The following is a 25,174-nucleotide window of genomic DNA, read 5'->3' as shown; positions in this document are numbered from 1 at the left end:
TTAAAGTGCAAGTGACAGTAATAATAAATAATTAAAACTAAGACACTGCCAGACAGTCTTAGGTGCAGTTCTGTACATATCCTAATCAGCAATTCAGCATTCTAACAGTTTGTGGGTAGAATGTGTTACTATTTTAATATTAATATATTTCATTATTCATAGGCTTTTTATGTGTAATACTTTAATGAAAGAGAAAAGCTCAAAATGTTGCAATACATGCTCTCAAGCCTTGTCACAGTACGTCCCATCGCTATTTTTGTTACTACTCCACTACATTTTAAGTCCTCTACATGTTGAAACAGTATATTATATACTATTACTGAATTAAAGTGCCAGAGGTAGTTCATTTGATGGGGATTACCTGTATAACAGCTGCCAAACACCTTGCAGCTGAGGCTCTGTATACGTGTATCAGCAGTACATGTGTTGAACATGTTCCAGTTGGACTCGGTCTCCTCGGAATTCTTTCAGTTTTCAAAAAGATCTCCCAGGAGATCTTCATTATACATTTGAGCATGCCCAGCCCATCCAGGGCTCAGGGCTAGGTAGTGGTAAGTTGGACCAGGTGAAAAATTTAATGGGGATCATTGATATGTGATCTAGCATGTCCTGGGCCGCATGCATGTATCACCATGTTTATCGTAAATGGACTGGTTCTTGTGTAGTGGTTTTCTACCCTACCTGAGTATTCAGACTGGTTTATAGAGCACTTACCCATTTATACAAGTGTTGATTGGAGCTTTGTTCAAACTGTATTTCTGAAAGAGATCAGAAATTTCTGGAAACTTCAAATTCAAACAAATTTCTTCTTTTATATAAATGTCCATTTCTTTTGGCATAAAAAACAATTATGAAATGGTTGATTAGATTCTGTCATGGTGTAGTGTATTTGACCATGGTTTCTGAGTTTGTTTGGACTTTTTCTTCCTTTGGAATTATGAGATGTTGATGTTTAGTTGTTGAGCCTCTGAGTTTTAGTTGCTCATGTTTCTAGGTTGTGGTTCTTGTTTGCTTTTGTGTCTTTTGATGTCACTGGGGTGATTATTTCTTTCTCTGATATTATAGGAGCCATGACATCCATCATGCCTGTGGGATGCTCATTTTCCTCAGTGTATTCTTGATTTTATATACACCACAATGCAATGGAGGAAGTATTCTTGTAGTTCCTTTAGATGGCAGTCACTGAATCAATATGAAAATCTTGCTCGAAGAATTTCATGCTAGAGGACACAATCTCACTGTGATCAGGGCCTCCACGAGCTGGTACATCCCTGAAAAGTCTGATACGGTGGCCCTGAGAGGCCAAACGGACTGCAACTTCAGAAAACACTTGCAAAAAGAAAAATGCTGCAAAAAGGAAAACGCTGCAAAAAGAAAAACGCTGCACTGCAACTTCAAGAAAAACGCTGCACTGCAACTTCAGAAAACACCTGCAAAAAGAAAAATGCTGCAAAAAGAAAAACGCTGCAAAAAGAAAAACACCTGCAAAAAGAAAAGCGCTGCAAAAAGAAAAACGCTGCAAAAGCACACAAAGCACAACGGAAATAGGAAAAGACACAACGGAAATAGGAAAAGACACAACGGAAACAGGAAACGACACAACGGAAATGTTCCTGGGGAGACAATAAACCGACGGACCAGTTGCACGAACCAAAACATGCTAGCCAGTGCGCTGGGACTGCGAGACACTTCAAAGAAGTGGAGGAGAGGTAAATGTGTTTTAATCTCATGATTCTAATAATACTACAGATATCTGGAATATACATTCAAAGATAATTCTAACAAAGATAATGTTTAATGTAGCCTTAGAAATTAAGCTTTTTTAAACTCGAGAACAAATACTAATAAGTCAAAGTCATTAAGGAGTGTTGCAGTCAATGTGTTCAGGTTTTAATTTGGCATTGTGTCTTCATCAGGCAATGTATTGTCCATATTGTGGAATCCAGCTAGTGGGGCAAATTGGAGTTTTTGTGGGTCCTGTGGAACTAACATTCAAGTTTTAGCACCTTTTATAGAGAATGCTAAGCACTTCACTTTCCTAAGTTCTAGTATTTATTGCTCACCTTTTAATTGCTTCATAACGACTGATATACACCACAGTAGCTTCAGTAGTGCGTGTTAAACTTTTTTTGGGGCGGGGATTATTATTCATGTGCCATTCCAAAAGTACTATATTCATTTCCTTATTCTAAGGTTTTTGTATTGTTAAAGACTCTGTATGCAAAGATAAATCAGAATTCTAAAAGCATAAAGGCATGAACTGGTAGGTACTAAGAACTGTATTCTGGTTTAAGCCTACCACGGTTCTATGGCATATTTTTAAAAATTGTTTATGACTTGTCTATAGCAATAGGGCATATGTACACAGTGATGAAATTCTTCTAACTTCTCTAATTTTGCTCATTTTGAGTTGTCAGCATAGAGGTCTAAGTCCTGAATCCTGGTCCATGTTCTTTGAGCTTTCGCTGGCCTTTATTTAAGCACACATCAAGAAGATTAAATACTTGAGTCATGTTTATTGAGAGTTGTTTCAGATGTGGTATTTTTTTAAAAACACTTATTAAGTGCATTTGTGGATTCCTGCGGTCGTAATTATCTTTTCACGTTTTCTCTTCAACCTTAGGCCCAGTCTCAGTCACAGACATCATCAATAAGTATTTCTCTGAGGGCCATACATATGAAGTGATCCTGGACTTTCTTGAAAACAAGCATAATATTTGTATGAGTCTGAGAACATTAAAGAGGAGGCTAAAAGATGCTGGAATGACTAGAAGGACTGACTTTACTCCCACTGACATTGTCATTTCCACTGTTACACAAGAACTGAGAGGCTCAGGTCAGCTTCTGGGTTACAGATCCATGTGTCAGACACTGCGACAAAAGTATAATCTGACAGTTAAAAGAAATGATGTAATGCACATACTCTCAAGACTAGATCCATATGGTGTTAAGCGTCGCTGTAAACGCCGGTTTGTTCGAAGAGGATATTTTCAGAAGGACCAAATCAAGTGTGGCATGTGGATGGATATGATAAGCTGAAACCCTTTGGTGTTGCTATTAGTGCATGTGTCGATGGATTTTCAAGGAAAGTTATGTGGCTCAACTGTGGCAGCTCAAATAATGACCCAGGTGTTATTGCAAAATATTATATGGAGTGCGTGACACGGTTTGGTCAACTTCCAGCATGCCTTCGTACAGACTGTGGCACAGAAAATGGCACAATGGCAGCCATTCACTGTGCTTTAAGATCAGACCATGGAGATGAACTTGCAGGAGCCCACAGTCATATGTATGGCACCTCAACTACAAATCAACGGATTGAAAGTTGGTGGTCTTCATTCAGAAAGCAAAGGTACATGGCTTTTAAAATATATTCTGAAACTAAAATTGAATGGTTCTGAAGGTGTTTCGTGGTCAGCGATATACTTTTTTTTGTGGGTGGGGTTTTATACTCAAATATTAAATTACAGTCACAAACACACAAACAAAAACATAGTCACCTTGGGTTTAAATCTGGGACTCTCAGCCATTTGACCTTAGAACTGAAGAAGCTTCTCGGATGAGAGGTGAAACGTCTTCAAGCAACTTAAAGAAGTCCAGACGCTTTTCTTTGCAAACTCCTTTGACGACAGACCTGTATATTACAACTTTTCTTAAGTTCAGCCGCCAAATGCAGGAATAACTGAAGGATTAATCATTTTGTTAAATTTTGTTATTTGTGGGAAGTTGCTTTTTTTTTCCTGCAGTGCATTGATGAAACACTTCAGAACATGTGAATAAGCTTTTCTTTGAGCGAAAGTGCGCACAGTTCAATATTCTTAAGATTACAACTTTTTTAAAGTGGACAATTACAGTTAATTACTTGTGTTATTAAATTTTATATGCCTTGTCATTCCACCATTAGAACTCAGTTCTGGATTGAACTCTTCAGTGACCTGAGGGAGAGGCATCTTTTCAACGGCAGTCATGAACATAAATGCCTTCTACGATATGTCTTCCTCAATGTCTTGCAAAAGAGCTTGCGAGTACAGAGATCTCTGGAACACTCACACCATCCGACCTGTGCGCCAATCTTGTTGTCCATCTGGTAAACCAGAAGCCATGTATCACCTACCTCATAGGTATGTATTTAGTCCATGTATTTTATTTCATAGTTTTACTAAAATTTTCTTCCTCAGTATAGTGTATTGTATGCGCAGGATACCTGTCCAGCTTGCTGTTATTCCACCTTTGTTCATTTATATAATTGTTCAGGAACAGTCCATCCCTTATGTGCACTCTTTTCTTTCTTGACCTAACCACTTGAGTTAAGTAAGCAGTATGTCATTTAGGTTTAACAATTTACACTAACTGTTACTCACTTTGGCAATTGAATAGTGTGTTTTTTGTTTTCACCTTTTGCTGAATAAAAATTAAAGCTGCCACTTGTGTTTTGCCATTAGTTCTGTTCTCTGACTTCATGCACATACGTTTTATTTTTATATTTTTTTCCCCCCCAAAAAACCAAAAAAAACATGTTACACAATCATATTTTAACTTTGGATCACATCTTGGCTAAAAACGACAAATGTAGATATATGCATAATTAAGATTCTTTAAAATCACAATTTCCAGAACTGACTTTTAATTATAAGATTGACTTTGCGCTTTTGCTGTAACCTTGAAGGATAGTACCTGGAGAAGTGACTGAATTTGTTCATTTTCTGACTGACCTAAGGTATGGTGGAAGAGAGTGTGGATTCCAAGTGCCTCAAGAAATCCTGCACCAGTTTGATGATGACATTCTACCTGCTCAGTACAGTCTATGTGGGGACGACAATCTCCAGGTTCATTTCACAAACTTGGAAAGACAGAGTGAGCTCCCTCGACCAGTCAACTGGACTACTGCAGTTGAAAATTATATAACACTCAAAAATATGACTGGACTTTAGAAGTCAATGTAAAATCATCTGCTAGATGTGGGTACAATTACCACTGACACTAATTGTCACAAACCAACTTTTTAATGAGCATTTAGGTAAAAAAATAGTACCATAGTTTTTATATAAATAGTTTCACTACCGTCAACTTTACAGTGTGTACGCTTTCTACCTGAAGAAATCAAAAGACCATACTGTACAAAATAACTTGTTCCTTTTAATTAGGTACTGTAACAAACACGTTGATTAATTTGGAGATCTGTTTTACAAACAAAGGTTTACAAAAGCATTCTGCAATACCTGTAATTATGTGGGGGGTTTAACTCAAAGAACAACTTGCATATCTTACAAAAATGGAATCAAAGTGTTTGATTAAATAAAGCCTTTTAACTGAATTTATCAGATTTTTTTCCTGTGTTATTATACTAGCGTGTCTCAGTACATTAGAATACTTCAGAAATGTTTTATTTTGTTACTTTCGCAATTTCTTAACACAGTGAAATATGTCTAACTTTTTCAATTGTCCCACTATGATATTATGCTTTTGAAATTCCAAAACCTGATTGAACTTTCTGCGATGCATTTATGTGATTTATGTGATTTACAGAAATTATTAGAAACAAAATTTTCAGATTTTAAAATCACAAACTTCAAATGTTTACTAAAACCATAAATGTGTCTTAAAAGCAAAAGGACTTGGACCTTAGGGAAGCCCAAACCCAGGAGAGTTCTGGATGCCATAATCCATGGCTTCTTGGAAGTCCTCATAACTGTGTAACACTGGGATCTTGATGGTATTTGCACAGACATCTGCTACAGGGAAGCGTGAAGTGGTCTGGAAAAGAAGCCATGGCTTTGGCTGAATTGCTGCAGGAGGAATTTCCCTCAGTCCAGTTGCAAACATAAGAATGTCTTCAAGAGACAGACTTCCATTTCTCTCTGAAAATGTAAAGAGAATAAAAGTTATTTCTAATGATATTAAACAGGAAAAAGGGGCCATTACACTTTGCTGACATAAATGTACTCATTTCAACATTTCCAACCAAATTTAATACCTTCTACAGAAAGCAGATAGTCTTGCCAGTAGCTTATTACTCTTGTCTCCTCTTGACGCCTAGAGCTGCCAGGTGGACCAAATTGCACATGAAAGATGTTCTCCAGAAGATCAGCTGTCAGCCTGGTCTCAGTGTAGCACATGAATGAGAAGAAGAGTGAAGGATGCTGTTCCAGGGCGTTTAGAAAATCCAATGTTGCTAGACCCTCTCTGAAACTAGAAAACAGTCTAATTTTTAATAAAATGTTTAATGTTATTTGTGCAAGAAAGCAAAACTTCACATCCGAAACTACTGTGTTAAGAAAGTAACCAACATTCTTATCTAGCTAAGATACTCATCCTGCTACAAAAAAGAAGTCCTCCTGAAAAAGGTCTTGCATTTAGAATATATTTTTTCCGTCCTTTAAATTTCACGGGAATAAAAAAAACTAACAATTTATTCTTCTGAAAAGATTTTGTTGAATGGGCACATAATAGTCTGAATTCTATACCTTTGGATGGAAAGATGGTTTCGGTAGATGAAGTACCACTGAATGTAATCCGCTACTACCTTCTTCTTATCCTCCAGTGTCCTCATGAATCGATAGCATCCTGCTGTCTGGAGCATGCTTGAGTGTTTTCTGAGATTACTCGGAGCTCACTTAGAGATGTTGCATTCTTTATCTAAAAGAAAAATATATATTACACACACACATACACATGCACAAGTGACATCCTTCGCATGCTGTCTATTAATGTGCAATTTAACACAGTCTTGGATTACACAATCAGTAATCATTTCAGGCATCAGTTAGTTACCAAGATTATGTTAAGTGGATAACTAAAACTAAAAATTTGCATTTATTGGCGTTTGTCATAATCATAACATCACAAATTTACCTCTAGTAGAGCCTTCTTGATTTCTTCATCTGTTATATCATCAATTGGTGCCTCGAATGTCTTGTCTTTTCCAACAAGGTACATAAAGAAGTTTGGAGATAAACAACATGGCCCTGGACCACCATGGACAATGGAAACTGCAATCATTCTTCCAATGTAGAAATATTCATTTTCATCTGCAGCTAAAGATAAAGACAAGTCATTATAATAAAGTAATTTTGACCATGGAAAAAAATGTGAAAAAATAGATACCTTTACTATGAAATGTGAGATATTTGGCATAGTCTTTTCCTTGAATATTCTTCTCGTCCTTATGGCTTCCATCAAAAGGGTGAGAAATTCTCGAAGTAGAGCCCACCTGTGTCTATTGCCTCTTCAGCCAGCCCCACGTCATCAGAGAATTTCACCATCATGCCAGAGTTGGGACTATATGAAGACCTTCTGAAGCCTCGGTAGGCACCATCCCAGACATTGGCTCTGTTAATGTTGAATCTGCTACAGGAGGTTTTGTTGATCTTCAGAGCCAGATTTGAGATGACATCTGCAGCCGTCAATCCATCAGGTTCATCACTGTAGAATGAGTCAGTGAAAAGCAACAAAATATTTACACTATTTACACTTTATGTATTTTTTTTGTTTAATATCTTTTAAGTAACTTTTCTTGCTTTATCAATTGGCCTTTTTCTGTTAATTAATTTGAAAAAGCAAAATAGTAATATGAAGAACAATCATCAGCAACCAAATAATTTTAAGAATCTTTTTTTCTGAATACAATCATCAGCAGAATAACTTCACAGGAACAGTTAAGCTATGTTTGCTCCTGTAAAAGGTTGGGATCAAAAATAGCAGCAGTACCCAGCACTATTTATAGTAAAGAAATATTTGATAAATAGGTTAACTGCAAGTCACACACTATGGGTTTATTGTTCTTATTCAAGATATGAAAGTTACCAGTTTTCCTTTTGCAACTCCTCTCCCTCAGCATCTGAAGAACTGCTGTCAATAACGACAGGTGCATAGATATTGGTATAGATACTGTGAAAGAAGAGTAAAAACAGAAGATTAAAATACATTTTATGTAATAGTAATTCTGGCTCTACATTTGGCTGGGTTGGGTCTGAAGTACTTCACAGTGACTGAATTTGCTCAAGTTATGGATTAGATAGAGAACCTCTAGAATTAAAAAACAACAACAACAACAACAACAACAAAAAAACGGTTTCACTGAGCTTATTACTTTATAATTATTTACAAGATATATCATTTTATATTTTTAAAATTTTAGAATCACAATCAGAATCATAATACTTCATTGATCCCTAGGGGAAATCATGTAATTTTATAATGTCAGACTAACTTGTAACTTGTAGTATGTTCTCCTGATGTGGATGCCATTTGAGATTCTGTACCACACTGAACCTTCAGCATAAACACAAACACAATACCATAACAACTTCAGATGTAATGGCATGCAAATGAAACTTAACAATTAAATATGCAACATTGTTATACAAAAGAGTATTATGTACTTGCACATCAGATGTTTGGGATATTGAAGGTGACCTATAAAATATAGATCCAATGATAAAAAGAAAATGTTATAAAACATAACATGCTTTTGTGGCCATCGAATGCTAACATTAAAGTGTTAAGAACATTAGATGTTTATATACCTGCCACAGAGGCCAGATCAATGTGCTAGAAGGTAGCCAACTTACCGACGTATAGGCTCTGGTGTACTGCTTTCTGGACTTGACCAAAGCTGTCAGATAAAATCATCAAACACCAAACTCGTTGATTACGGCTGCTCAGATTCTTACCACTATATATACACAACGATAGAATGATATTAGTCTTATATTCAGACATTGAATGCATTATGCGGAACTGAGAGCACTAACATCTCGAACTAATGAATCCTTGAGATTTACATACCACTGTGTCAGAGAGGGTGACGTGTGGTGGTACCCTAACGATAACTTCATCATCCTCCTCATCTTCTGAAGCACTAACATCTGTGGGAGCGTATGAAATACTTTGGTTAAAATCTTCAACACAGTAATCACAAGATTCTTTAACAATATGACTATAAAAAAGAATTAATGGCAATTCTATTTAACTCACATTCTGACAAAAAGTCCTCAAGTGTGCAGACAAATAGTGTAATTCTTTGGTAAGACTTGCCAACGGCCTCTTTGTAGAGTTCAATCGTAAAGGGTGTGTCAGTTCCTGGAATATTTTTTATTTGAGAGCCATCAGGGTAGAGCAGGATGTATTCTACATCTTTCATATCTTGGTTGAAATCTTTCAGTTTTTTAATGGCAGCACCCAACAGCCTCTCAGATGACCAGCTTGGGTCAACATGTAATGGTAGTGATTTCCCTCTTATGGGTCTCATGCCAGTCTTTTGTTTGTTCATGATCCCAACAGAAATCTAGATTACATTTTAGGAAAAAAAAGTGGTCACATATTAGAAAAGTGTTGTCAGACAACAGATTAACATTTAAAAACTTTTATTTATACCTTCACTGTTTTCATTGATTTCTTTTTGGATTTTGAGAACATCCTCCTTTCTGCCTCTTTACCTTCACGGTACTTGAAGAACTGCTGAACAACTGTCTTGGCTGAACAGGAAAAAAGGGTGAAAGACAGAGAGACTCTTTATTGGTCTATCGTTGTTTATAATTCAAAAGCAAACATGAAAAAGTAATTATTCAAAAACTTATGAACATAATGCACAAAAAAATCTACGTCTTCCCACAGTCACATCCAGCAGAAAAATGTCTTTGCTTTCAGAAATGCAGATTTATTAGTCACATGACACCTGATGTCTATAATTTTCCTTTTTTTTTTTTTTTTTTCATTTATGACACTATCTTTAAATTACAAACACCTGAACAAATCTTGCCCTTTTAAGTTTTTTTTCCGTATAGAACGAGTTACAATAGCAGGAAGTTCAGAAAAAATTACCTCTTGAGTGTTCTTGTTCTGTGGAAGCATCTTTAGCTGGTACAAAACTTATGTCTTTTCCACAGGAACAGCAAAATTTTGTCAAGTTCTCAAACTGGAATCCACAGAATGGACAATACATCTTAACCTGAAAAACATGAGTTTAGCAAAGTATGATTTTAGCAATATATATATATATATATATATATATATATATATGTATCCGCAGCTCCGAACTGTTGTAAAGGGACCTCTGGCTAATACGTCGGGTTCAGTGTCTGGCTCGCACCTGTAACTAGCTTTACAGTTTTGGTCAACTTTGCTAGCGAGAGACAGAGAGGCGTTGAAAGCCTGCTCCAACCGAACTTATTGTTTGGGAGGAAAACACGAACACAGTGTACAGTCGAGTCTAAACAGTGTACTTACATCTGGACTCGTCAGGCACTGTTTTTGGCTGCAGTGGTTATTATTATATTTACATGCTTCCATCTCCCTTTTCTGCTACGTGAGAACTCATACTTTTCCACTTTCCTTTTCTCCCTCCCTCGCTCACAGAAACTTAACGTGTATGGCAGTCCATTCTCCTGCAGCACAGACTACACTGCCCATGAGGGCACATTCTTTATCGCTATGCCTGTAACACTCTGCCTATTGCCTTCATATTAAATAATTTTTTGAACAATAATTATTGAACATATTTTGTCATGTCATTATACTGCATAAGTAGAGGTGGCATGGGCATGAAACTAAGACACAGGGATTAGAGCCTTTTAATGCGTGTTTTGTTTGGGTTTCCACCAGAGTGGAATTAAAAAAAAAAAAAATAGAGAGGGCATAACCTAACATACGAAATAGGAAAAGAATGATGTGTAATCTATTTATTTCAACAAAGTAACTGTATTCTGAATACCACCTATCTGTATATCTGTAGTATTATTAGAATCATGAGATTAAAACACATTTACCCCTCCTCCACTTCTTTGAAGTGTCTCATGATCCCAGCGCACTGGCTAGCATGTTTTGGTTCGTGCAAATGGTCCGTCGGGTTATTGTCTCCCCAGGAACATTTCCGTTGTGTCTTTTCCTGTTTCCGTTGTGTCTTTTCCTATTTCCGTTGTGTCTTTTCCTATTTCCGTTGTGCTTTGTGTGCTTTTGCAGCGTTTTTCTTTTTGCAGCATTTTTTCTTTTTGCAGCGCTTTTTCTTTTGCAGGTGTTTTCTTTTTGCAGCGTTTTTCTTTTTGCAGCATTTTTCTTTTGCAGGTGTTTTCTGAAGTTGCAGTGCAGCGTTTTACTTGAAGTTGCAGTGCAGCGTTTTTCTTTTGCAGCGTTTTCCTTTTGCAGCATTTTCTTTTTGCAAGTGTTTTCTGAAGTTGCAGTCCGTTTGGCCTCTCAGGGCCACCGTAGTCTGATCTATACACATCCATTACAGTTGAAATGGCTGTAAATTTTGAGCAATTATTAGATGTGTTCCTACAGGAGCAGATAAAGGTATATAATTATTATATATATTTTAATCCCTACTGATTCATGAGATAAGTTCTTTACAACTTTTTGTCATGCATTTGTTTTTTAGGTGCAAAGAGAGGGAGGACCATTGACCTTCTTCAAACTCACCAAGGGTTTAATATCTTTGCTTTCCCGTGGCCATTCACTGTGGTATGATGCTATCAAACATATTTTTGATGATCAAAATATGATCAAGAGATTCCCAGTATGATCTGGCTCTAGCTGATCCAGCTTTGGCCCCAGGGCTTATTCTAGCCAAATATCTCAAGCTTCCCTTAGTGCTCAACGTACACTGGATCACCAGTGGAGAAGGCCACTTTGTGTTAGCTCCCTCACCACTCTTATATCCCAGTGCCAAGATCCGTCTTAAGGGACAAAATGAATTTTATCCAGAGGATCAAGAACATTTTTTCCGCGCCACTTTATTATTTCAGCAGAAATTTTTGGTGGATCCAGTCTATGACGCCATGTGTGAGAAATATATTGAAGGTGGATGTGACATCATCTCACTTCTTCAGGAAGCAGACATTTGGCTGTTCAGGTCAGATTTTGTGTTTGAATTCCCTCGCCCCACTATGCCAAATGTTGTCTATATAGGAGGATTTCAGTGCAAACCAGCTCAGCCTCTGCCAGCAGAGCTGGAGGAGTTTGTTCAGAGTGCCGGGCAACATGGAGTGATCATCATGACTCTGGGAACTTTAATCAATGCTTTGCCCAAAGATGTTACGGAGGAAATCGCCGGTGTCTTTGCCAAGATGCCCCAGAAGGTAACAAAAAGTTGAAGATTCATATTTCCACTACTGCGTTTTGAATTGTTAACATATAGTATCTTTTTTCTCTATATCAGCCAAAAGACAAAGGTTTGTGCACAAACAATGGCTTCCTTAATTTTCATTTTGAAACCAATTTTAGCATTATGGTGTTTTTTTTTGAGCCAGAAGTTTCTTAAAACAGGAGAGAAATGGGAGCACACACTTTGGACAGGCTTTAGTACAAATAACCAAATAGCAAGTCACACCTTTCAACAGACAATTGATTAAAAATGCACCCAAAGATAAACATAGAATAAATTCTACAAAGTTATTTTCTGTAATTTGGGTAAGGTGTCCCTGTGAAGGAGTATTATTAAATTATCATTTTGAGAACTGAGGAATAAAGTCAAGGCAAACTGACAGAGCTGCTGAACCTTCTACAAAATGCCTTGTGTAGATGAATTGTTGAAACAAATTGACCAGCTGACCAAATGAAGCTTCCCACACCATTTTCCCCTAATGCTGTCACGGCGGGGCGAGCTACACACAGTAGCTCGGCGTGCCTGTGTAGCGTGCTGACTAGACCCAAGCGGCGGCTACGGCTGGCGGTGGGTTTGGAGCAGACACGCAGTTATTCTAGTAACGATCAGTGCCGCAAGCGTGGCCCGGAACTGTCGTTACAGGCGGAAAGCAAGCGGGCGGGAAGAGAAAGAGGTTGAAGGAAAAACACTCACGGTTGCTGAATCAGGCGGAGACTGGCGTCGGCAGAGTTTCGGAGCTCCTGACATGAAGAGAATGATGTCTGAGCGGCGAACAGGTGGGTGGCGCCTCTCTTTTAACCCGGCCCGTGATCAGCTGATCACCGGCTGACAGGACCCCCGAGGACCGGCACCCGGCGGGCCAGGATGGCGGCGGAAATCCGAGATGAGGAAGGATCCAAGATGAAGTGGGGCGGCACCCAGGAGCGCTCATCAGGGCCGTAGCCAGCCCAGTCCACCAAATACTGGACCCCCGGCCCGGGGCGGGAGGCCAAGATCCGCCCGGACAGTGTAGACAGGACCCCCATCGGCGACCCTGGGCGGGCGGGGCCCGGGAGGGGGCGCCAGCGAAGTGAGCGCCGCTTGAGCTGCGAGGCGTGGAAAACCGGATGGACCTTCATGGCAGGTGGAAGCCGGAGCGGTAAGCCACGGGGTTGAGCGGGCAGTGACTTCGTGCGGGCCGACGAACCTGGGAGTGAGCTTTTTGGACTCAGTGCGCAGCCGCAGGTGCCTTGTGGAGAGCCAGACGCGGTCCCCGGCTGGAAGGGGTGACCCCAGGCGGTGGCGGCGGCGATGCTGCCGGGCGTACAGGCGTTGGCCGGGTAATGGCAGCCAGCGCCTTGATCCAGGCCTGATGACAGCGGCGGACCATCCGTTCAGCAGCAGGCACGTCGACCCCGCTTCCTGATGGCTGAAGATAGGAGGATGAAAACCATGACAGACCTCAAAGGCGAGAGACCGGTGGCAGAAGAGGCGTGAAGGTTATGAGACAACTCAGCCCACACCAGGTAACGAGGCCAAAGCGGCGGTTGGGCGGAGGCGGCACCGTAAAGCGCCCCAACTGTTGATTGGTCCGTTCAACCTGCCCATTGGTCTGAGGGTGATAACCGGATGAGAGGCTGGGAGGCGCTCAATCAGGCGGCAAAGGCTTTCCAGAACCTGGCGGTGAACTGGGGCCCCGATCGGAGACTATGTCCTTGGGGAATCCGTGAAGCGGACGACATGGTCCAGGAGGAGCTCGGCCGTCCGTTTGGCGGAGGGGGAGGCCGGCCAGGCGACCAGGTGCACCGCCTTTGAAAAAACGGTCCACAAAGGTGAGGATGGTGTCAAGACCGTCCACAGATGGGAGGCGGTAACAAAGTCAAGGCCGACATGGGACCAGGGGCGTCTCGGCACAGGAGAGGGCGAAAGGTCGCCAGCGGGGCGGCTGGGTGGAGGACTTGGCCCGAGCACAGGTGTCACAGGCGGAAAGCGAAGTCACGGACGTCCCGAGTCATGGAGGGCCACCAGAAGGCACGACGGAGGAGTTGGAGGGTCCTGTCGGGCCCCGGGTGACCAGAGGCGGGAGGAGTGAGCCCAGAGCAAGGCCTCCTGGCGGCACCGGGATGGTACATAGAGCTTCCCAGCGGGGTGTCAGGCGGAGGCGGTTCGGCGGTCAGGGCATCCCGGATAGAGTCCTCCAAGGGCCACCCGAAGGGGGCAGCGAAACAATGAGACGGTAGGATAGGTCCAGGGTCTGGCGTGAGGCCGTCCTGGGCGAACTGCCTGGAGAGAGCGTCCGCCTTGCTGTTCTTGGAGCCAGGGCGGTAGGCGAGGTGGAAGTTGTAAGGTTCGAAGAATAAGGCCCAACGGGCCTGCCTTGGGTTGAGCTGCTTGGCAGAACGAATATGGATCAGATTCTGATGATCAGTCCAGATCAGAAAGCGGTTCCTTCGCTCCCAGGAGCCAATGCCGCCACTCTTCCAAGGCCCACTTGATGGCCAGGAGTTCTCGATCGCCGACACCGTACCTTCGCTGCGTGTCAGAGAATTTCCTCGAGAAATAGCAGCACGGGTGAAGTTTTCCGTCCGGCCGTGTTGAGAGAGGGCGGCGCCAGCGCCAACATCGGAGGCATCCACCTCCACCACGAAATCTCTGGCAGGATCAGGGTGGAGCAGGGCGGGAGCCGTAGCAAACCGGCGGATAAGGTCTCGGAATGCCTGTTTCGCACCTGGGGAGGCAGAAGGGCTTGGGCAGGTTAGCTGGTTTGGTGAGGGGCGTCAGTGGGGCGACAATGGTGCTGAAATTGCGGATAAAGCGCCGATAGAAATTGGCAAAGCCCAGGAAGCTCTGTAGCTGCTTAAGGCTGGAGGGCTGAGGCCACTGGGTCACGGCTTGGACCTTTTGCGGGTCCATGGTCAGGCCATTGGAGGAGATGGTGAAGCCCAGGAAGGTGGTGGACCGCTGATGGAAGGCACACTTTTCCAGTTTGCAGAACAGCTGGTACTCGAGCAGCCTGCTCAGCACGGCCCGCACATGGCGAACATGGTCCACTTGTGCGGGAGTAGATCAAGATGTCATCCAGATAGGCAAACACCCACCGGCCCAGCATGTCTCGCAAGACATCGTTGATCAGATGTTGGAAGACAGCAGGGCTGTTGCAGAGGCCGAAGGGCATCACCAGATACTCCCAGTGCCCGTTAGGGGTGATGAAGGCCGTCTTCCATTCGTCCCTTCCTAATCCGCACCAAATTGTAGGCGCTGCGTGAGGTCTAGTTTGGTGAAGATGCAGGCCTGGGAGAGGAATCGAGTGCGGTGGATAGCAGAGGAAGAGGATGGCGGTTCTTAACAGTGACTTTATTCAAGCCCCCGGTAGTCTATGCAGGGGCGGAAGCGCCGTCTTTCTTCTTGACAAAGAAGAATCCCGCAGCTGCAGGGGAGGTAGAAGGCGAATGAAGCCCTGTTGGAGAGCCTCAGCGTACTCCTCCATGGCTTTGTTCTCTGCGGGTGACAGCGAGAACAGTCGACCACGAGGAGGGACCGCTCCCGGGAGGAGCTCGATGGCCATGTCGTGGGAGGCGATGAGGAGGGAGAGCAGAGGCTCGCCTCTTACTGAAGACCTCAGACAGGTCATGGTAAGCCGGAGGATCTTCTCCAGATCAATGGGCTCCGGGGTGACGCCTCTGCTGACTTTGAGTCCTTTTCAGTCCGGAAGAGAAGGCAGCGGGCGTGAACACGGGGACCCCAGTCCAGGATCTGGCAGGAAGACCAGGAGGCGTGGGGTCATGTTGACGGAACCAGGGGTATCCGAGGATGAGAGGAGAGGAAGTGGCCGAGACTACTAGAAACCGGATCTCCTCCTGATGATCCCCGACAGACATGCGGACTGGCTGGGTCTGGAACTGGATCGGGTAGGGTTGGAGTGGTCGCCCGTCTACTGAGGTCACGGGAGGAATCGGTCGACGGAAGTCAGCGGAATGCGGCCGAGAGGCTAGTTTTTGATCGATGAAGTTCTCAGCGGCTCCGGTGTCCAGGAGGGCTTCAGATGAGAGCTGTTGGTGTTTCAGGTGAAATGTTACGGCAACAGAAAGCGAGAGGGGTCAGAGGAGTGGGAAGGGCCAGGTGGGACACCCCGCAGTCTACCTGGCGTCGTCGTTTCCGGCCGTGGCGGGCACTGGGGACGACGGTGTCGAGCTGATCCACAGTAGGCGCAGAGGCCCTCACGCCAGCGTCTCTCTTTCTCCTCTTTGGGAGTCCACCCAGCTGCATGGGCTCCTCGCTGGATGTGCTGCTTGGGCAAGCCGTGGCTCCATCAGAGGGAGGGGAGGAGGTCGCGACGACGTGGTCCTCTGAGGCTGGAAGGGTTTGAAGGCCGAGGGGTATGGCGAGGCCGCGACATCACACGTTGGTCAATCTTCAGCGCGAGGTCCACCGCCTCATCCAGGGTTTTAGGGGCCTCACGGCCGGTCATCTTGTCTCGGATGTAGTCAGCCAGTCCCTCCAGAAAAATAGAGCGCAGAGAAGCATCTCCCACTGTAGCTTAGCGGCCAGGGTGCGGAATTGAGAGGCAAAGTGACAGGCGGGTCGACTGCCCTGGCGTAGATGAAGCAGCTGTGACTCCACTTCCACTTCGCTGCTGGGGGGAACAAACGTCTTTTTTAATTCCTCCACAAACAGGGCATAGTCATTGCAAGCTGCCGATTTATTGTAGTAGAGAGCCGCGGCCCATTCCTGAGCCTGGCCAGACAAGAGAGAGGTTAGCAGTGCAACCTTTGCACAGGCGGTGGCGTATTTAGTGGGCTGACACTCGAACAGCATGTCTAAAGTGGCAAGCAAACCATCAGGCCGACCATCAACTCCGTTCCACTTGTCTGGCAGTCCGATCCGGGGCTCCACGCTCACCGGCGCCGGCTGACGTTGCAGCGAGGTGACGGAAGTGGAAAGTTGGAGGACAGTTTTGGTGAGGACTCCACTTTTGTGCACATCCGATCTACCACACCGCGAAGATATAGAACTTGACTTTCAGCCGTTCAATTCGCTGGGTCTATAGCAGGCTCAGACATCCTGTCACGGCGGGCGAGCTACACACAGTAGCTCGGCGTGCCTGTGTAGCGTGCTGACTAGACCCAAGCGTGGCTACGGCTAGCGGTGGGTTTGGAGCAGACACACAGTTATTCTAGTAACGATCAGTGCACGAAGCGTGGCTTCGGAACTGTCGTTACAGACGGAGAGCAAGCGGAGCCGGGAAGAGAAAGAGGGTTGAAGGGAAAAACACTCACGGTTGCTGAATCAGGCGGAGACTGATGTCGGCAGAGTTTCGGAGCTCCTGACATGAAGAGAATGATGTCTGAGCGGCGAACAGGTGGGTGGCGCCTCTCTTTTAACCCCGGCCCCGTGATCAGCTGATCACCGGCTGACAAATGCCCTTACAGAATAATTTTGCTAAAAGAAAAACAGCTTCCTGTTTACTAAAATGGTTTCTGTTGAGTTCACTCAGAGGATATTTGTTCTTGAAACTTGGACTTTAAGGAAAATCTGATCATTTTGAGAATAATGTTGCCTTGTTATGGTGTCATACCCTTCCTTCAGTTCAGTTAAGAACACAGATTAGTGGGTTTCCGGTGACGCCATGATCTAGTCAAGCAGCATAGGGAACGAGCTCCGTCCAGATTAACACATTACTCCTAACTACAGTTTTTAAAACTCGGCAATTTTCATTCTAACCAGCATGGCATCGTCCCTGAGAGGCAAGGGATCCAGCAAACAGGATCAAAATAAAGATAAAAGGCGAGCATTTGAAGCAACTAACTCTGTCCTCGAATGCAGATGCTAATGCTACTGCTAGCACTCGTGATGCAGATCACGAGGATATTAGCAGAACTGGAGAAGATAAGAAAAGATAACAAAGGCGGGCATATGGAAACACAGCAAGCTCTGACGAGATTGAGGCGTCATTTAAGAATCTGAGAGAAGATATGACAAAGCTGGAAAACAGAACAACGGAGATGGAGGAGCGGATTGGCGACAACGAAGACTCCACCAGGCGTCATGAGCGAGCCCTCCGGTACTTGTTGCATAGAGAAATGGATCTCACTGCACGATGTGAGGACATGCAAAATAGACTAAGGCGAAACAACTTGAGGATCTATCGTGAGGGGAGAGATGTTAAGCTGTTTGTGCTAGAGCTGTGTAAATCAACTCTTCAACTTCCTGCTGATCTTAACATTGGAATAGAGCGAGCACACAGAGCCCTCGCTGCTAAACCCAAGAACCCGACGCAGCACCGCGGCGCTCATTGGTGGTCAGATTCTGGGACTTCTCTGTGAAAGAGACCATTCTACGACAAGCCTGGGATCAGAAGCGTGTCTTATATAAAGCACGCAGATATATTTTGACCATGATTTTTCCCGGAACTGCAAAAGAGGAGGGCACTGGTACGAGATGCGGTAAAGCAATTAAAGCTGAAAACATCAGAGCCAAATGTGTGTTTCCAGCAAAACTGAGACTGTTCAAGGATGGTGGTGAGAAGACTTTCTCTAGTTTGACGGAAGCCCTGCCGACGCTTCAAGAGCTGGGGATACAAGTGCGAGTCGACCAGAGGGAGCGCATGGAAACGGAGACAGCCCGGTCCCGATGGTCCGCTGAGGGAACTAGGGTAGGTGTGACCCTCGCCCTTGCTGAAATGAAAACTTTCTTTATGGAGGACTAAGATGTTACTCCGCCGAGTTAATTTTAGTTTTTCGTGGCCATAAATGTTAGGAAAAGATAACGAAATTTTGCTTGTACAATGGATGGAAAGTGCGCACACAAGTGGACACCAACTTCCCCGCTTATATAGCCGCAATGAGCCGCTCTGCGAGCGGGCAACAGCGACGAAGTAACACATTGTGTTTTTCCCCCACGGAGGACTCGTCACCACCCTCCGCCCAGGATACATCGGGGACTGGATTACTCAGGTTGTTATTAATCCAGTCGGGTACGTGGAAGCTATTGTTCTTATTGTTCTTAATGTTCTTTGTTTGTTTAATTCTAAATGTTTTTGTTTATCTTGGCCTGAGACCAATTGTGGACCACTATTTCATTGAGTATAATAATTTAGTTTTGTCTGTACAGGACTTGAACCTAAGATATGAAAGATCTAATTTGTGTCTCGTATAACATAAAGGGTTTGAATAGTCCAATTAAAAGGAAAAAGGTACTGAACCAACTGAACAACTTTAAGTGCTCCATAGCAATGCTCCAGGAGACTCACCTCTCTGAAAAGGAACATAGGAAGTTGAGGAGAGAGTCGGTTGAACAACAATATAGCTCTACTTATCAGGATGGGAGAAAAAGAGGAGTTGCAATTCTTGTTAGCCGGTCAACATATTTCCACCATGAAAAAACGTTTGCGGATAGGGAGGGGCGCTATGTAATGGTGATTGGCTCTGTAGGGGGGTCTAAAATTACTTTACTAAACTTATATGCACCAAACGAGCACTGTCCACAATTCTTCAAGAATATTGCATCATTAATAGCAGAAAAATCTGAAGGAATGATCTTGGTGGGAGGTGATTTCAACTGTACTTTGAAAGCAGCTGTCGACAGACTCCCGGCACACAATGGCCCCAAATCCAAAAAATCTTGTAATTTAAATACAATGATTAAGGAACTGGGCCTAGTGGATGTGTGGCGCCAGTTGCACCCCAAGAAAAAGATTTTACTTTTTATTCACATGTACATTGCAGCCATTCAAGGATAGACATGTTTTTAATGCCCAGGGACGGACCTTTATAGGGCTAGACAGTGTAGCATAGAAGCAATCACTATCTCTGATCACGCCCGGTTTGTCTGGAATTAAGAATGAATCAAACAATCATTTTAAATATTGGAGAGCCAATGTATCTATCTTGAATAATGAAACAACTCGACAAGATCTTCAAAAGAGTCTGTCTGAATATATTCAGTTCAATGATAATAATGAGGTGTCTCCTTCAATCTTGTGGGAGAGTGCCAAAAGTTATTTGAGAGGTAATATTAGAGCAGTTTCATCAAGACTGAAAAAGAGAGACTAACAGAACAAACAGAACTAGAAAACAAAATTAAGAAATTAGAAAAAGTCTATCAGGTAACTAAGGACACTGGGACTTTGAACTCATTGAAAGAGCAGAGGCAAAAGTTGGATGATTTACTAACGTATAAGGCGGAGGGACAACTACGCTTTGCTAATCAAAAGTACTACCAGTACGGCAATCGGGCAAGCCGACTGCTGGCATTTCAGCTGCGTAAAGAGCAATCCAGTAGGGTTGTTCATAAAATCAAATGTCCAAACTCCGGAAAAATTGTGTGCCAACCTAAGGAAGTTGCAAAAGCATTTTCTCTGTATTATCAGGAATTATATAAAGAAGAAAATGTCCCAAATAAAACTGAAAAGATTGAACAATTTCTTAACCCGATCAATCTTAGTAAACTGTCTCAGGAAGAAGCTGAATTAATAACAAATCCAATCACCAGTGAAGAAATAAAAAACAGTATTGGAAAACTGAAAAACAACAAGTCTCCCGGAGTGGATGGCCTGCCAGGGGAGTATTACAAATTTTTTGAAAAAGAGCTAACACCATTGTTATGCAAAGTTTATAATTATGCATTATTTAAAGGTGATCCCCCCGGTCATGGTCTGAAGCTATTATTAGTGTCATTCACAAAGAAAGCAAGGACCCGACTTTATGCATGTCTTATCGCCCTATCAGCCTGCTTTGCGTTGATTTAAAATTTTTACAGCCATCATTGCAAATAGAATCCAAAAACATATAAAAAACTAGTGAAACCGGACCAAACAGGTTTTATTTCCCATAGGCAAGGTTCAGATAATGTTAGAAGGGCCCTCAATCTTCAGATTATGGCACAGGAAAGGACACCTCATCAATGTTCTTGAGCCTGGATGCGGAAAAGGCCTTTGACCGGGTAGATTGGGACTTCCTGCAACAGACTCTCAGGCACATGGGCTTCAATGAGACTTTTATCTCATGGGTCCAAACACTATATAAAAATCCCAAGTCTCGGGTAAGGGTTAATGGGCACTGCTCTGACTTTTTTCTCTCTAGGCCGTGGCACTAGACAGGGTGAAGTGCTATCGCCGTCCTTATTTGCTCTTAGTATTGAACCGTTAGCTGAACTGATCAGATCTAACCCTTTCATACAAGGGATTAGAGATGAAACCAATACACAACATAAGCTGTCACTTTTCGCAGATGATATTCTGCTATTTTTAGAGAATCCGGTCACCTCTGTCCCGGCCCTTCTGAGCAACCTTGAAGATTATGGTACAGTGTCAGGTTACAAAATAAATACAAATAAATCTGAGGCGTTAATGATTGTTGGCAACTGGCCCACACAGCTAGATCATCTTGTATCTTTTAGACACTCCAAACAGGGCTTCAGATACTTGGGGTATTATTACTCCCAAAACCAATCAGTTACTTGCACTCAATTATGATCGGTTATTCGGGAGATTAAGGGGACTTGGACAGATGGAACCTACTCCCACTCACTTTTATGGGGAGGATTGAATGTATAAGGATGAATATTCTTCACGCCTATTATTCCTATTTCAGAACCTACCCATTTTGATCCCACAGTCTGCATTCAAATTATTATATCTATGGAAGAGTATTCATTACCAGGTATCTCCTTTCGGAGTCTCCCATTTCTCAACCCACAATCATGGAAAAAAATTAAAATAACTAACCCATGGGTCAAGCACACTGTTAGGATTTGGAACCAAGTGTTAAAATGTTAAAAGGAATCTGACCATGTCTCGAGCGATTCCCATAAATGGAAATATTGAGTTCCTTCCATCATTGTCAGATCGGAGTTTTGAGAGGTGGGCGGAGAAAGGCTTGATTACAGTCAATCAGCTGTTTGAAAAGACTATTCTTAAAAGTTTTGCCCAGTTAAGGGCTAAATATGCTTTATCCCAGGGGACCATTATAGATACTTACAGTTAAGGGACTACATTACAAAGCACAAAGATTGGGACAATATTAGAAGAGAACCAATCGGGTTGGAAAACCATTTTATAAAATTGCTTGAAAAGTCGGGTACATTGAAAAACCAAGTGTCTTTAATTTACCAGACACTGCTGGTTGATATGTCTGATAATACCTATCATATAAAACAACAATGGGAAATGGAACTCAATATAATTTTGGATGATGTCACATGGGAGAGTGTCTGCTGTAGCTGCCACAGAGGGTGGGTAGTCAAATGTGGAAGGAATTCGACTGGAAGGTTAAATTAAGATTTTTAGAACTCCACTGAAAACCTTTCTATCCAAAAGTAGTGTCTGTGATAAATGTTGGAGAGGGTGTGAGTTTGTGGGGGACCAGACGCATATCTTTTGGGACTGTGTTTACATACAACAGTACTGGATGGATGTTAAGAACATTATACAAAACATACTGTCAGTCAACCTCCCAATGGATCCTCTGATCTTTTGTTGGATATCTTTCCTGATGGTTTTTCCTATGAGCAGCACTTTCTCCTACATCTCCTCCTCATGACTGCAAGAAAACTGATAACAATTCACTGGCTCAAACCAGAAACGCTCACAGCTGCCCAGTGGCTTCTGAAAACTAGACATGTCTATACGATGGAACGGATAACAGCTCAACTACAATTAAAAGTGCCAACCTTTGAGAAAAAATGGAGACTAATTATAAATTATCTTGAAAGGACACTCAAGCCTTAACCTTGTTACATCTGTGCTTAGGTATGTAGGTATTGATATGTATGCATGTATATGTGTATATATGTTTTTCCTTTTAAAGTTTTTGAATTACCCTCACCATTATATACATGTACTGCAGATTTGGTCTCAGGTCATGTTGTTGATGTGAATTGCCTTGTTATTTTTGGCAATAAAAGTTCAAAAAAAAAAAAAAGAACACAGATTAGTCTAGAGACCTAGAGTGTGTTTGAACAGGGTTGTAAAGATTGTTTTTTTTTTTTGTTTGTTTGTTTTTTTATGCATAAGTGGATATTGTTTAACAGGTGATCTGGAAGCATAAAGGAGACCGTCCCTCTACACTGGGAAACAACACTCTAATAGTCAACTGGATGCCACAGAAAGAGCTTCTGGGTCATCCACAGACCAAAGTCTTTGTAGCTCATGGAGGAACTAATGGTGTCCAGGAGGTCATTTACTATGGGGTCCCTGTGCTCGGCATACCCGTGTTCTTCGACCAGTATGACAACCTTCTGCGACTGCAGGAGAGAGGAGCTGCAAAGATCATTCAGCTAGTTGATGTTAATGGCCACAGTTTTGAGCAAGGCCTTAAGGAAGTGATCCATCAAGAGAGCTACAGGCAGAACATTCAAAGACTGTCACGTCTGCACAGAGATCAGCCAATAACACCCATGGAGAAGGCCGTCTTCTGGGTGGAATATGTGATGCGCCACAAAGGGGCTCGTCACCTGCGTACAGAGGCTTATAAGATGCCCTGGTACTCTTACTACTGTTTAGATGTAGTGCTCATATTGCTGTCTGCAGTAACTGCTCTGCTTCTCTCTGTTCTGTCTATTTTTAGATTTCTGTGTTGCAAAAGAGTAAGAAAGATAAAAGCTAAACAAAGCTGAATGAGCTGGGACATTGCAATCGTGTCCCTAGTGTTGTAGTTTCACTGCAAAACATGCTAATTATGACTTGGTATTTTTTTTTCTTAAGTAAAGTGATAATAATTAAAAAAAAAAACTCTAGAACCCTATTTTTGGAAAGGAGTTGCTATTAAACAAGAACAGAATCTAATGATTTGAAGAGAAGAAATGCATTAAATGTTTAAACTCTTTCTACTGCATGGAAAAATATTTTTTTAGCTTTGATGGCAAACTTAAAACAAATTGGAATGTATTTGAAAACAGGCATGATTTTTGTCATGAAAGACACTGCATAGGCCTGGGAACACTTTGGGAAATCACTGACTGTTGTGGCATTTCAACCAGTAACCCTTAATACAGGAAGCTCTGGGACAGGCTCTCTGCTTGAAAAGGAACCGGGGAGGAGACTTGGCCAGCTCTAACTGCTTCTTAACCCTCAGGATGTTGATCCTGCTCTCTGAACGTGTGCCCACAGGGCCCACTACCTAAGCGCTCCTCTCAGGCACACCTGTTATCAGCAGCTCTCCTTTAAATCTGTGCACTTGATAACTAACTAGATTTCAATGTAGTGGTCTGGAAAAGTAGGCCCCAAGGATCTGTTCATTTTAAGGCTAGAATAACCTGCAAGAGCTCTCAGTGATGTTATAGTAATATGGTGGTTTTACCTTTACTCTTTCACAAAAGGTAAAAAACAAAATTTCTACAATTTTAGACGTTCTGAATGCAGAATTGCTTAACGCAATTTAGCAGGAGCAAAGCTGAAACCAAATCAAACAATCATATACTCAAGTGACTTTAATTATACTTACCTAATTAACCTACTCTGATCTAATGCTGATTTGTGATACTGATCTTGGACCAGAAACAGGAGGTTGGGCACATCCAGAATGAAGATGCCCCTAAAGTCCAACAGGGAAACGGCATGCCTTGGAAATTAAATCCCCAAGTATGCAGTGAAAATCTAAATCTTAAAGTTCTTATCCACAGGAAAACCATTAAAATCTTGGAAGCTGTAATTCAGCAGGAAAACAAAAGAAATCCAAATCCTCTTGAATTTATAATCAACATAGCAAAAATAAGCAGAGAAAAAGCTGAGAAATACATAACCAAGTTGATTGCTCTGGCATCTCTACTAAAACGTTGAACTCTTAGGTTGATTCTTCTGTACTGCTCATATCACAGGAGGCTAAGTGATGAATAAATGATCTCTTCTGCACAAAACTTTTATACCTGGTCCTCCTTTCTCCCCCCTCTTTCTTTCTGGACGTCACATCTAGTGAGATGACGTCTCACCTGTTGTGATATCTAATCACTCGATGTTAGCAACTTCATCACATATAAATATAATTTTCTTAATGCTTCATTTAGTTTTTACTAATTTACTTCAACAGGATTTTTCATCAGCTCAGTCTAACATCAGTATCATTACTCTTTATGATTCCAACATTATCTCTTTTTAACTCT

The 25,174-nt window shown here is 42.5% G+C and overlaps 1 protein-coding gene and 1 pseudogene across 1 annotated transcript; one reads left to right on the top strand and one right to left on the bottom strand.

Annotated features, from left to right (window-relative positions):
- Positions 1 to 5,275: 5,275 nt before the first annotated feature.
- On the bottom strand, positions 5,276 to 9,945 carry LOC120442345. The gene is made up of 13 exons (XM_039618764.1): positions 9,823 to 9,945; positions 9,376 to 9,476; positions 8,977 to 9,286; positions 8,788 to 8,867; positions 8,571 to 8,614; positions 8,382 to 8,415; positions 8,210 to 8,271; positions 7,804 to 7,887; positions 7,211 to 7,422; positions 6,853 to 7,034; positions 6,465 to 6,636; positions 5,975 to 6,189; positions 5,276 to 5,858 (listed from the first exon to the last, which is right to left on the bottom strand). Exons 1-11 carry the CDS (start codon positions 9,941 to 9,943, stop codon positions 6,547 to 6,549), a joined length of 1,320 nt encoding a protein of 439 aa, XP_039474698.1. The 5' UTR covers positions 9,944 to 9,945; the 3' UTR covers positions 5,276 to 5,858; positions 5,975 to 6,189; positions 6,465 to 6,546.
- Positions 9,946 to 11,235: 1,290 nt separating this feature from the next.
- On the top strand, positions 11,236 to 23,801 carry LOC120442344 (annotated as a pseudogene).
- Positions 23,802 to 25,174: the final 1,373 nt, after the last annotated feature.

Source organism: Oreochromis aureus, linkage group 10 (genome assembly GCF_013358895.1).
Source record: "Oreochromis aureus strain Israel breed Guangdong linkage group 10, ZZ_aureus, whole genome shotgun sequence".
Lineage (NCBI taxonomy): Eukaryota > Metazoa > Chordata > Actinopteri > Cichliformes > Cichlidae > Oreochromis > Oreochromis aureus.
The sequence above is the reverse complement of the archived record's forward strand: the minus strand, read 5'-3'. Positions and strand labels throughout refer to the sequence as shown.